Source organism: Pseudorasbora parva, chromosome 20 (genome assembly GCF_024679245.1).
Source record: "Pseudorasbora parva isolate DD20220531a chromosome 20, ASM2467924v1, whole genome shotgun sequence".
In the NCBI taxonomy this organism is placed as follows: Eukaryota; Metazoa; Chordata; class Actinopteri; order Cypriniformes; family Gobionidae; genus Pseudorasbora; species Pseudorasbora parva.
In genome coordinates this window covers 27,277,981-27,291,784 of record NC_090191.1, presented here as the reverse complement: position 1 = coordinate 27,291,784, position 13,804 = coordinate 27,277,981, and the positions used below count along the sequence as shown (strand labels likewise).

The following is a 13,804-nucleotide window of genomic DNA, read 5'->3' as shown; positions in this document are numbered from 1 at the left end:
AAATACTACTTCCGGTTAGTCATAAGTTTCGGCAAGTTTTTTGAGATCATGCGTCCCCTTTGACGTTAATGGGGGCGGAATTTCCTTGTATGGGCCTTACGGACAATTCTACCGGAAGCGCGTGAGAGAGAGAGGGAGAGAGCGAAAGTAACAGCCTACGCCCATCAAAGCGCTGGCTTGCAGGATGCTAAACAGGTGATATAACCAGTAGCTACTGACTTACCCACTGATAGGCCGGCGGTCGATCTGTATTAGCACTTTCCTCACGCGACGGGCGAATCACTTTCCTCACAGAGCGACTCACTTTCCTCACGCGGCAGGCGAATCACTTTCCTCACTGTGCGAATCACTTTCCTCACCGAGCGACTCACTTTCCTCACGCGGCGGGCGAATCACTTTCCTCACTGAGCGAATCACTTTCCTCACAGAGCGAATCACTTTCCTCACAGAGCGACTCACTTTCCTCACGCGGCGGGCGAATCACTTTCCTCACTGAGCGAATCACTTTCCTCACAGAGCGAATCACTTTCCTCACGCGGCGGGCGAATCACTTTCCTCACTGAGCGAATCACTTTCCTCACAGAGCGAATCACTTTCCTCACAGAGCGACTCACTTTCCTCACTACAGCGCGCTGCTGCACACGTCATTATTTAGCTCCGCTCACACGACACGCCCCCACCCGCTCGGCTTTTTTCGGAAAGACTCGGAACAGCGCATCTTTCTTATATAATTATAAAAAAAATAAAGACTTTTCGGAGATATGCAGGATGCAATGCTACTCTATAGGTACTCAAGATTGACATGACACTGACTGAAACTGAGTGTTTCACCCCCCCTTTAAGGGAAAATTAATTTGTCCGTTCAAGCCATAGACTGTAAAAAAAACATGGATGTAGTGTCGTGACGATTCGGTTCAATTCGATATCAGGCCATCCTTAAAAATATTCTTGTTTGCCGTAACCCGACTGACCCTGTCAATTTAGGGCCGACTCAATTTTTTATTTTTTTTCCCTTTTAGTCCGACCGACTTGCCGGTTGTAAATTGGCTTTAAGACCGACCAATTTCTTTTTTTACTCTTCAAACAACTAATACAACAGTAATAAAATAATATGAATTATATTTTAGTAAGTATTATAAATGTATAAATTGCCTGGGCCATAAAAACGAAGGCTACGTTCTTTCTTTTATAGAAAAACCTGTGACGTCATCTATGTTTACACTATGGTTAACGGATGTCACATGGCCTGCACGTGCGTTCGTTTCGGCTCATACTCTCATTCACAGCCCTGTCGGAGATTTCGCCGCATTGTGTGACAGGAGTCAGGACTATAGACACGTTACACACACCAGGCAAGTGCACTGCAGAGGGGAGGGCTTTGAGCCCCTGCCCTTTTTGAAAATTAATCAAAAGTGCCCCCTCAACATTTATCATTACTATATTGTGGCGAATAAAACAGAATTTGAATTATAATTAATATAACGTGTACAAATCAGTAACAAATGGCGGAAAAGCCGTTTATCTTGTCTCTGTCAGTCTGAAATGTCGTTGTCATAACGCATTGCTATGGGTAGCGTGTGTTCTGCTCGACCCCAGCGCGTGGTGGGAGCGGCGGCACTGGTTGTAACTTGAAAAATAATGCTTTATGTATGGTTCTGTCGATGGATACACGTGCACTACAACAGCGATAATAAAAGAAAATGTGGGCAAAACGGTATATCTTTGTAAACTGTGTTCAATGCATGCGAGTGCTGCCGTGTGACCAGTCATTTTCGCCGTCATCACTCAGTATATTCGCCAGAAGACGCGAAATGAGAACTCTGCAGTGAGAGAAGATCTGTCTCTGTGCGCAGCGCGCGCACGTCTCACAGCGCGCAAATATTGAGTTCTTTCAAGTCTTGCGTTTGAACGGACACAAAAAGTATGTCAACATGTCGATCTTGATGAGTATCCATCAGACAGTCTGTATATGCCTTAAGAGAACTTTATACAGTTGAGAAAGACGATGCATATCTCTGTATTAGGTCTTAAAGGGGCAGTAGCCTTTACTGCTGTCTGTCAAACAAAAGATAAGGACTCACTGCTTTTGATTGAATAGCTGGTTATAGCTACTTAATTAATTTAATTAATAAAAACAACTTTTTGCTTTTTAATATTCAAATGCACTAGTCTATATCACCAGATGCGTTGGTCTGGCAAGAAGTGCAAGCCACTTCAGAGACACAGATAGTTGCGTGTTCTGAGTTAACACAATCGAGCGTAAAAATAAGAAACATATCACGGGAAAATACTAAAACGGGAAGACAGCGGGAAAAGAGCTAAAATACGTGAGAAACCCGGAAAAGGGAGGGTTGACAGCTTTGAGTCAATGACAGCTAGCTGGTGGTTGGACCCTTTTCTTAAAGAATGCACCTGAAATTTATGCAATAAACATGTTTTTGACAAATATTTCAATTTGTTTGTGGTCTATATAGCCTGCAATTAGCCTACACGCCCGAAGGCACGGCTTGAAGACCCAGTCAGTGATGTCACGATATGCCAATTTGTTTAAATTCATACCTACGTAATCACCATCACCAAAAATTTACTTTTTTTTTTGTATTAAAATTTGAAGAAAAAAAAATAGACCTACCTACCGACCCTTTTTTACATTTTTTTTTACTGTTACTGCAAACCAAAATATTTTTAAGGATGGCCTCACGATGCATTGATGATTCACTGCACCCTCATGTACACACTTTTGTCAGTCAGTTATATGAACTGATGAACCTTTTATTTTACCTGCTTAAAGAAAACACACTTCTTGAATGTGTCAAACAAAACTTAAAAGATCCAAAAAGTCAAAGGCATCGTAAAAATAAACAATCGAGTGTCTAATCCAAGTCCAAGTCTTCTGAAGAGAGACAAACAATTACTTATGCTGACCAGATTTACAATGACGCACATAGGCTACTGTAGTAAACACGGACGTTCAGAAGATTGCGTAACGCACGGAAACAACGCAAGTATATGAGTATGACAACAAGTGAGTAAATGCAGAATTAAAATTCTTGGATGAGCTGAACATTTACAGTTTGAGAGCTTTCTTTCGATTAAAGAAAGCTTTCTTGCGCTTAAAACTGTGACGGATTACACTTTTCATCTGAAATGGATGTGGTGACGGAATTGCACTCCTCAAAGTCAAAGCGCAAATAACATTTAAAGCAGCACTCCTTAGTAAAAGGGCAAACATCATTTAAATCATCGGATCACATTCAGTTTTAGTAGTATGAGTGTTCAAAGCATTTTAGAGGGTTTATTCTTATATGTATAGTGCATTAATAGCGGAAGAAGCAGGACAAAATGAGCACGGAGAGAGAATGCCTGTATTGGAAGTGCGAGTATGCGCGAGGGGGAAAAATGAACGTTTACAGAGTTTCAGTATTACATATCTGTTTTGAGGAGATACATTTATGTGCCCAAGTGTAAATGAACTCGTTTTGATAAATCATAGCTTTGATTTACGCACTCCCAGTGCGTGTTCTCCAGGTTGTGCTTGCCAGGTTGTTTATTAAAGCCGAAATGTGCCCAGATGTCAGCTTTTAAAGTAGTTGGAACATTTTTAATCACTCGTGTCTCGTCTCCCTCTGCCATTGTATGCCACTGCGATAAAGCACATGCGTGAAAAATATTATACGCGACATCAGTAGCATTATAATCGGTTATGGGCTATTACTGAACCGATACCGAATCGTCCTTGTCTGTATTGCGATGCATCGAAGAAACTATTAATTTTGACACCCCTAATGGACAGCTTGTACTGTGCCCAGCAAACTGTTGAACTGCTCCCTACTGAGCCGAAAGTACACATGGAAATGGTCGCTGTGGAAACGGAGCTCTTTCGCAAGCCTAAATTCACCAAACTGTTCACTGGACCTGAGGGTTTCATGCACCCACAGCCTCTTCTTCCTTGCTGTTCTCTCTCTCTTCTTCTTATTAGCAGGGCAGGGCTAGTGTTATTGCTCATTTCTAAGCACGGGACAGATACATATTTGGTCCTGACCGAAAGAATAGAAATATATATATAGAACTTGTGTTAAAAGTTTTAAAAACTCTGCCTAATTTGCTCTGGCCAGCAAAACGCATATTGCGTTGTATCTGAAGGGCTACGCTGAACAGAGATGTATAAAGTATTAGAGACCAAGACTTGAGTAAAAGTACAAGTGCTCTATCAAAAAAGAGACTTGAGTAGAAGTACAAAAGTATTCAACATTTTTTCTACTTAAGTATTGCAAGTAGTTTATTAAAAAAATGACTACTCAAGTACTGAAAGTAAAAGGACAAGTATTTTGTTAGGTTGTTATTAAAGAAGTCAAAAAAAGTTAATAAAAAATAAAAAGTTTATTTTGACTTAGTCTCATTTTCTATCATATAGAATTTAATATGATTATTAGCTAGCTAACAACAACTCGCTTTGCATTTTTTTTCCTTTTTCACCTCACTCCAGTCTAAACTTAAACTTAAACTTAGACTAAACTATTTTTAGGTAATTTTTCTACACATTGTCATATAAATAACCTGAAAATACTGTAATTCATTAAGATTAAATCTTACTAACCACTCTTACAAAAAACAAATATCAGCACACTTATATTATTTCAACAGGTGTTCTGAGTAAATGATTTGTTTAGTAACATTAACAATATGTAACAATATGGTTTGATTAGTTACCATTACATTAGTTCCCAACCTTTTTTCAGTCATGGTCCCCTTTGAAAATTTTCTACATTTTGTGGCACCCCCTCACATACATTACGCTAGGGGTGTAACGGTACAGATTGCTCATGGTTCGGTTTGTATCCCGGTTTTAGGTTCACGGTTTCAGTGCAGTTCGGTATTTGCTATGTTTAGAGAAAAAAAGGACTACTGTAAAATAAAAATAAAGAAAATGAGAACAAATAACTTAAATACAAGCAGCAGCACAAATAAATACTATGTTGGCATACTTTTTGTATGAGTTTGTCCGTTTAAGCTCAAGATTTGAAAGGGAACTCAATATTTGCGCACTGTGAGACGAGTGCACAGAGACAGATCTTATTCCCATCTTCTACATGCGGGTGATGACGGAGAAAAGGACTCGTCATATTAAACACTAACGCAGCACTCGCATGCATTTAATTTTTTTTTACAAAGTTTTAAACGTTTTGCCCACGTTTTTCTTTTATTATCGCTGTTGTTTTACTGTATAACTGAGGATCCAGCTCGTGTATCCATTGACAGAAACATACATAAAGCATTATTTTCAAGTTACAACCCATATTAAAGACGTGGCAATAGTCCTCAACCTTCATTGTTTGTATGTTACTTCACAGTGCACATTAACTAAATAGAGAGCAAGACAGCGCTCGTGTTGTTAGACAGTGAATGTGCGCGTGCGCGTGTCTCTCTTGCATATGCGCCTCACAGCAGTTTTAAGATTACATCACTCACCAAACAAATATGGCTTTAGTGGCAAAAAAAACAAAAAACAAAAAAAACAGAACGGGAGCAGGTGCAGTCTTCTTGAATCGCTTGATTCGTTCAATGATGTGCCAGCTTCATCAAACCTGCCATCTACCGTTCTGGCAGTGGTAAATAAGTGGGTTTAAAATAGAATGAGTCGTAGCATTTTTATAATTGTAACGGGTAACTTTGCAGCACATAAAAAATATATTGGAGTAAAAGTATTAAACTAATCGAAAAAATGTACTGATGTAAAAGTGGAAGTAGGATAAAAAAATAATACTCTAGAAAAGTACAGATACCGCCTTTTAGTACTTAAGTACAGTAGTGAAGTAGTTCTACTGCGTTACTATACATCTCTGACGCTGAGCCCCGTGGCATGCGCCGCGCATTCCGCATCCTGAGAGAGCCCCATAACTGGCTATCCACCTGTCAATCAAAGTGACTATGCACTTAATTATGCAGAACTTTAAGGCTTTATATAAATGTTAACGAATGAGTTATAAAAAAAATGCACCCCCTCAAAGTCATGAAGGGCAAAATTAGACCAAAACCACAATTTGTACCAGGCTGTAAACATGTTTTTTTCTACTGTAAAGTTGGACATTTTAACATGGAGCTCAATGAGATTCTGCTCCCTTCTGGAGCCTGTTACTTCCGTATTGGCTTCAACAGAAACTGGGGGAGGCTGCTGCTTGGTTCAAGCGCAAGACTTGAAAGGGAACTCAATATTTGCACGCTTCGAATTAGTGCACATAAATCTTCTCACAGCGCACAAGTTCTGTGATTGGCAAGGCAGATGCGGCACGTGTTGTTCAGGTCTCACCTGTGCTTGTGTGCCATCAACAACGGGCTGATGACAGCATAAATGACTGGTCATATTAAAGCATGTGGCGCTCGCATTGAACAAAGTCTACAAAGGGTGACTGTTTTGTCCAAGTTTGATCATTGCTGTTGTAATGTATTAGGAAGCAATAATGCGCATCCTTCGATAGATACATACATTAGCCAAACTCTGTCTTCCCTGTTTTACGCATTTTTTTTTACAAACCATATTATAGATGCGTCATCAGATTTAAGTTGTGCAAGGGAGTACTGAACCATAGGTGGAGAAGGATGTGGTTCGTTTTTTTTTTTTTTTTTTTTGAGAAGCGCAATACCCCATAATATATATATTAGAGAAGCGCAAAACCCCATAATATATATATATATATATATATATATATATATATATATATATATATATATATATATATATATATATATAGGACAGATATCTGCTACTTCTAAAACATTCTGGACATCTTAAGGTAAAATGAATGAATTTTAAACACCAAACATTTCACACCTACCTGGGAAACATGAGTAGAGCTCTCCTAAAGCATCCATATTTCTCATTTTGGGGGAATATGGCTTTAGTCCTTCAATTATTTAACATAAAAGGTCTAGGGAGGTCAAAGAACGGAGCTAATGAAACTGAACATTACTAGATTCACTTAGGACAGCACATTTAAAATGGAGATAAGGTCTGTCTTCGTTTGACAAGAAAAGGACATGATGTCCGTCTGTTAAAAGGCCCCAAAAATAGTGTATACGAATGTAAAGTTAGATTTCATTAACCTGAATTTTTTCCCCCCCCCAATGTTTTGACTTAATAAAGGGGCGTAATAAAGCTGAGACAGCACATCAGTGCAGCAATGAGGCAGAAATCTGGGCTGAATCCTTGTTCTAAAAGTCATAAACTAACATTAGAGAACTACATTATACCATAATCTCATATAAAAGCCCTTTCTCACAGAGCTAATAAATACCCTGAGTTGCACTGGGCAAAACCAGGGTGTTCATGGTTCATTAGGGCAGTGGAGAACAGATGTGGTGATGTTTTCAGCAGAGATTACGGACATTCAGCTAAAGCAGGCTAGTTCTCAAGCGAGTTTCAACTCATCTACTGCAGTTTCAGCAAGAGATAACACTCACCGCCGTCATACTGGTTGGAAGTTTCACTGTTCTGAAACAATTTGGACTAAAACAAGACGTCTGCATTCTCAAGTCATTTTGTCTTTAAAAAAAAAAACATTGAGCGAAAAATGTTTGGGACTCGTGAAAAATACTTTGAGGGATCTTCTTACACTTCCTCTTTTGCAAATGCACAAATTTAAAACGTAGTTGCAGCATTTTAATACATTACCTAGTATGGAAGCCCGTTTCCACCACAGTTGAGTAAAAAAATATGATTCTTTTAGTCAAAATAATGAGAAACTTTCTCGAAATAATGACTTAACATCTTGGAATGAGAAACAATGACTTAACATCTTGAAATGTGAAACGATCTCGAAATAATGAGAAACTATTTAGAAATAATGAGAAACTATCTCGAAATAATGAGAAACTTTCTTGAAATATTGACTTAACATCTCAAAATAATGAGAAACTTTAGAAATAATGAGAAACTATCTTGAAACTTTCTTGGAATATTGACTTAACATCTCGAAATATTGAGAAACTTTCTTGAAATATTGAGAAACTATTTAGAAATAATGAGAAACTTTCTCGAAATATTGACTTAGCATCTCGAAATAACGAGAAACTTTCTTGAAATATTGAGAAACTATTTAGAAATAATGAGAAACTTTCTCGAAATATTGACTTAGCATCTCGAAATAACGAGAAACTTTCTTGAAATATTGAGAAACTATTTAGAAATAATGAGAAACTTTCTCGAAATATTGACTTAGCATCTCGAAATAACGAGAAACTTTCTTGAAATATTGACTTAACATCTCAAAATAATGAGAAACTGTCATTATTACGACGTATTATGCACTTGGGTCACGCTATAGGACGCCGGTGTTGCTAATGCTGATTCATGCAAACGAAATTAGGATTTACTAAATCAATTATAACAACATTTTAGCTACTAATGATTCAATTATTGTCTTATCTTATTTGCATTGAATAGCCTATCTCTGAGCAAACACGCTCTTGAGAGGATTTAAAACAAGAACGAGCTTTGGTGTAGAAAGAACAGAACAGAGGTGGCAACATTCATTGAACAACTTCAAACCTCTGGAGACACACACACACACAGTTTTTCGCGTGCATATGATACGCACTTTATGGCGTATTATACGGACGAACTACCCATCCCACCACTCTAATCCTACCCAAGAGCCTGTCATATACACGCCATAAAGTGTGTATCATATGCATGCGAAAAACAGCGTAGCATATGCACACCAAAATGAGTTTTGTGCAAATGAGATCAAAGTGTTCAAAAAGAACAGATGCACAGTTTTATAGTTGAAAATCAACAAACAACAAATAAAACAAGCAACTCTATGCACTTTTTTTAAGCAAGATTCTATTCTGTGTAATTTCCTTTCTTATAATGGCCCTCGTCAATAGCAACGCATTATAACAGCGCACATCTGCGTATCACAATGGACGCACTCCCATGCAACTTCATTCTAATGCAACTTGCGTCTCTGTTTTTGATTGCATTGAAAACAAAATCAGAGAACTTTACTATTAATACTACTAGAATTATTACTATAATTACTATTCTTGTGAACATCTTGTCTGGACGATTGCTTTGAACACTGTACAAAATGGATTTATAAACAGGTTAGATTTTTATCGAAAATTGTTATCCGAGGTATTTTGTGTAGTAAGTGTACAATGACTATACATTATTATGCCTTAAATGTCACCCTAGCCTTGTCTGAACTTGTTTGTTCGTTCGTCTTTGGCTCAAAGCCACTTGCTACAAACTTTTCTTCGCGGAAGCATCACGTTCATTTGAAGTGAGTGAGATAAAATATTTCAGCTTTGTGTCCAATTATTTCACAGGCATAGTTTTGATATTGAGAAATTAAAGTGGATTGAAGTCCACTTGTCTTGCGTTCACAGATTTAAAGCGTTTGTCCCTATAGCTGCGACTTTATTTTTGCATGTTCTGCAGGGTGACCATACTCAATTAAGTTTCCCACAGGACTTTTGTAAAAGCCAATATATGACTACAGTCACCACACCTCAGATTAGTTCCTTTTATAAGGCTGAAAAATCTCCCAGGCGCTGTCACTGCCTTTCGCCATTTCTTCTCATTCAAAAAACATCGTTGCGCACTGCGCCAGCATGATGGACAGGATTTACAGCGAGTTTTCAAAATCATGATAATCAAACACGGTTTTTAACGATAATTCAATTTTTAAACGATATTACTAACCAATAGTACATTTTATCATAGTTTATTGTGCTTTGTTACAAACATTATTCCAAATATCTTCTTTTGTATTCAACAAAAACAAAGAAACCCATACACGTTTGGAACAATTTTTGGGTGAACTATCCCTTTAAGTACTGTGAAGATTAGTCCGGTGACTTAGGACTCTGCACAACTTTCCAGAGCCCACTTTATTTAGTGCTCTGCCAATTAACTTAATAAAGCCTGAACCTCAGCTTCGGTCCGTCAGTCATATTTTTTTAACCTCCATTATTGATTTGAACTGAAAACAACTCTTACTGCACACACCGCAACGGACATTTAGGTTGAAATAAAACGCTGCTTGAGCTCTACCAATCAGCATGTTCAGCCCCTAATCCCACCCCAATAGTTCCTGAATAAAGATGGTTGTCCTATTTACAACATTACTTTGTGGTCTGAACCATAGGAGACCAGTATGAGCGGCTTTGTTCCATACTTTCGGTTCCGTCTGTTATATTGTCATTTTCGGCTCGACCGGCACTTTGCAACAATACAACCTTGTTTCTAAAGCAACTTTCAGCATGTTTTCTACAACATAGTCTGACGTTTACATTTTACGTAGTGTGAGAAAGTCACAAAGCAAGCAAAATCTGATCAGAGCAGTTAGACTGAGACAGATATCCAGAAATGCGCACACGTTTAATGTGATTTTTGGCTGTTCAGACTAAATCTGATCAGATTTCAATCATTTGCATAAAAATCTGATTTTTGGATCGAGTCTGAATGTAGCCTAAATGACACCGTACTGTGTTGTAAATAGTCAAAGAAAGGAACTCGTCATACCCACATCCCTCAAAACCAGTCAGACAACAAGGCACTTTGCTCATTTTTATTTATCAGATTTAAATACAATGACAGGATCTACCTCAGAAAGAAAGGAATTCAAACACTGTTCTGTATGGCTGGCAGGAGCAGGAAAAGAAGAAATGATGACCGTTGAGTAAACCTCACAGGGGAGGCCCAGAGACGCTTGTAAAGGTGCTGGCAGCGGTTCTTATGCCACAGAGAAAGAGAAAACACACGGTCCTACACAAATGCCCAGAAATGTCACTGAACACTCAGATCACATCAGAGAGACAAAAATACGCTCAGTAAGTTCACTTAGTTAGTTTTAAACTAACTTCAAAATATCCATATATATTGAAATATATAATCTCATGATTAAGGAGGCATTTTCTCAGCAAGCTTTCGAGTTTATGGTTGCTCTGTGCATCCCCCTCATTTCTTTAAAAATCTTGCCCCAAAATAGAAATCTGATTGGGCAGATCAGGTTTGCAATGATGGGGTTTGACAGCTGGTGATTGGCTAAAATGTACATGAAAAAAAAAAAATGATTGGCTATCATGTCAAAATTTAAGATTAAGGTAAATACATTGGTCCTACTTAAAGCAGCTACAGGAAGATTTATCAGTAGCCTACTTGCTTTAAAAAAAAGAAAAGAAAATAAGAAACAAAGTCCTTGGGCGAAAGAGAGGAAATGCACAGAGTAAAAAAATAAAAAATAACCAAAACAAAAAACGGATAGAGGCAAATGTTCAACATTAGGAAAAAAAAAAGAGCATTCTGATGTTTTGAGTTTTTTTCCACTGCGAATACAGCCTGTCTTCCACAAGGTCTTTGGATCAACGACTTAGCGGCGGTACCCAAACTCATCTGCGTCGTCATCACGGAAATCTCCATAACGCCAAATGTTGAGCTGCAAATAAAAATCTAAATTAATCTTTTTTTTTCTTCATAACCATACATGTCATTGTGGATTTGAAATGCTCAGTTCTTAAATATCCATATGTAATTTAACTCGGGCTGTATGTGAAACATTTTTTTATCAACTGCAATCAGCTTCTATGATAACAAAACTTTTATTGAACATTAAAAGCATCATATACCATAATAAAGACAAACCCAAATCAGCAGATCTTTGCTGTTTTTGAATGGGCTTCCTCTGCATCAGTGGACACGTAGGGTAAAGGAATTGTGTCGAAAAAATTGTTTAAAGTGGAAAACAACATTTGAGACCCACCCTAAATTCTAAATAACTTCGATAAAACATTAATAAGCTGCAAAATGAGGCTTTAAGTCATTTGACAGCACTGATTCACCACCATTAAATCCTGATAAGCATTTCTGCCCATGTATCTGTGAGACCGAGGCGCAGATGGCCAGCACATAGACGGGATCATTAAAACACGAGCTGGTCTGTAACATCATCACACCTCAGTAATAACGACGCGAACGGTCGTTTACGGTCCTCTTTAACTCCAGTCCTTCACATCCAGTCACGCGTGAAGGCTTTACATCCAACAAATTTCATCGCAGCCCTTCTATTTCACATCGGTTTTGTAACATAAACCAGCTAAACGTTTTATTTATGTGGCGGCGAATAGGTTCAGTTTTCAAGATTCTTAGCGAAGACAGGAAATCATTTTGCCTGTCATACAGAGGCCTTTATCTTTTTTTCCATTTCTGTGGTCGATGTGTGTGCGGTTGTTAACACAGAGAGAATCACAGCTAATTAATGTCTATGATAATTAGCGCCGTCGTTAGCAGGGACATCATCATCAAGCTCTTGAGTTGGCGAGGTTCTCTCTTCTGCTTGAGTCTTGTTAAACAGCCATCGGCCTGTCATATGGAGCAATGTTTAAGCCAAAAGACTGTTTAATGTGCACCATGCTGCAGTTACAGGTAATGGCTAAAGGTAACAAGGCTGGCTGTGAGAGACAGAGCCAATTCTAAAACAAAAAGTTCTCTGTCGACGTTAACGAATGCGATTACTTTAAAATCCTTAACGTGTTAAAATAATTTAACTCAAATAAATGACTTTTAAAAGCTTGTGAAACTGCATCATTAACATAACATCACGCAGTTAGAGGTAGGGAGTTTATTACAGGGCATCTACAATCGCTCAAGGACCTGTAACCCTGGTAAGTGGAAATTTCAAGTTTTCTAACCCCTTTAACCCGATTTTCATTTCTCTGTTTGCAATCACATCATTTTAAGCTGCTAAATTGACACTGCAAATTTGTCTAAGTCATCATATCACAGTTCTTTTCACACTGCGCAACTATCTGGGGTAGCATTCTGCTGCTGCTGTACGGACACTGCACGATGGATCGACAACAGGGGGTTTCACACTGCATGACTTTACAATCACAGACAACTTTGGTCCGCAAACTATATTTCACAACACATGCGAGATGTGATAAGGAACGTCACGCGTGTCAGACCGGAATTCTCGCGTGTGACTGGATATCCTGCAAGAAGTTTGCGATCCAAATTGTCTGTGCCGATTTCCAGCGAAATGGAGAAAAAAAAATGGAGGAGGAAATGTTTGCGGAGAAGCTTGGAGCAAGGATTGTGTTCTGCAAATAATTTGGAGATGTTTACAATGTGGTGCTGTTGCGGCTGGTCAAGCTAATGTTGTGTTTTGTTTCTGTTTTATATAATTGTAAATATATTTATTACAATACTGATATTATGGGGGTATATTACAGAAACTTTCTATCTTAGGTCTTAACTTAATGATGCGTTCCTCCCGGGATGTTTGTATTTACAAGATGAGAAGTCGTGTTTTATGACGACATGTGCGTTCAAGTCTCTTTGGTTGGAGCAAGATGGCGGTTTACTTCCTTTTAACGAATTTCATGAAAATAGAGCAAGGTTTGTTAACTCTGCTTATAGAAAATGAACAAAGATTGTGCATCAGTTGAGTTTTAATCTTTTATGTTTTTAATTAATCTATGAAGCCACTGTAAACGGTATTGTTATATATTAGGCTAATTGTTATATTACAATGCTAGCTTACTTTGTTGTAAATGTCAAAACCTTACAGCGTCACTGCTAAATGCCCGTTATATTCAACTACAGACGGTGCATCCATTGATTTCGCCATGTTTCTCACTGACACACCCCCAACTCATACAGATCGGGGCTTAAAGAAAATCTCAAACTTCCCACTGGTATTTACGACTTCGGGGTGGCGTTCATGTGCGTTCAACTTGTAAATACGAACTTTACTACATGACTTGAATGCACCATAAGATATCACAAGTTAATTTCGGA

At 38.2% G+C, this 13,804-nt stretch overlaps 1 protein-coding gene and 1 long non-coding RNA gene across 2 annotated transcripts in view; one reads left to right on the top strand and one right to left on the bottom strand.

Annotated features, from left to right (window-relative positions):
- Positions 1 to 13,804, top strand: part of LOC137048642 (uncharacterized) — a 123,904-nt gene that overhangs the window by 85,153 nt on the left and 24,947 nt on the right. The window lies entirely within an intron of this gene.
- The window catches only part of snd1 (staphylococcal nuclease and tudor domain containing 1), a 203,233-nt gene continuing 200,367 nt past the window's right edge, over positions 10,939 to 13,804 (bottom strand). Inside the window, exon 24 of the mRNA XM_067426817.1 lies at positions 10,939 to 11,441. Coding sequence (XP_067282918.1) covers positions 11,376 to 11,441 — 66 coding nt within the window. The 3' untranslated portion in view covers positions 10,939 to 11,375. The remainder of the gene's footprint in view (positions 11,442 to 13,804) is intronic.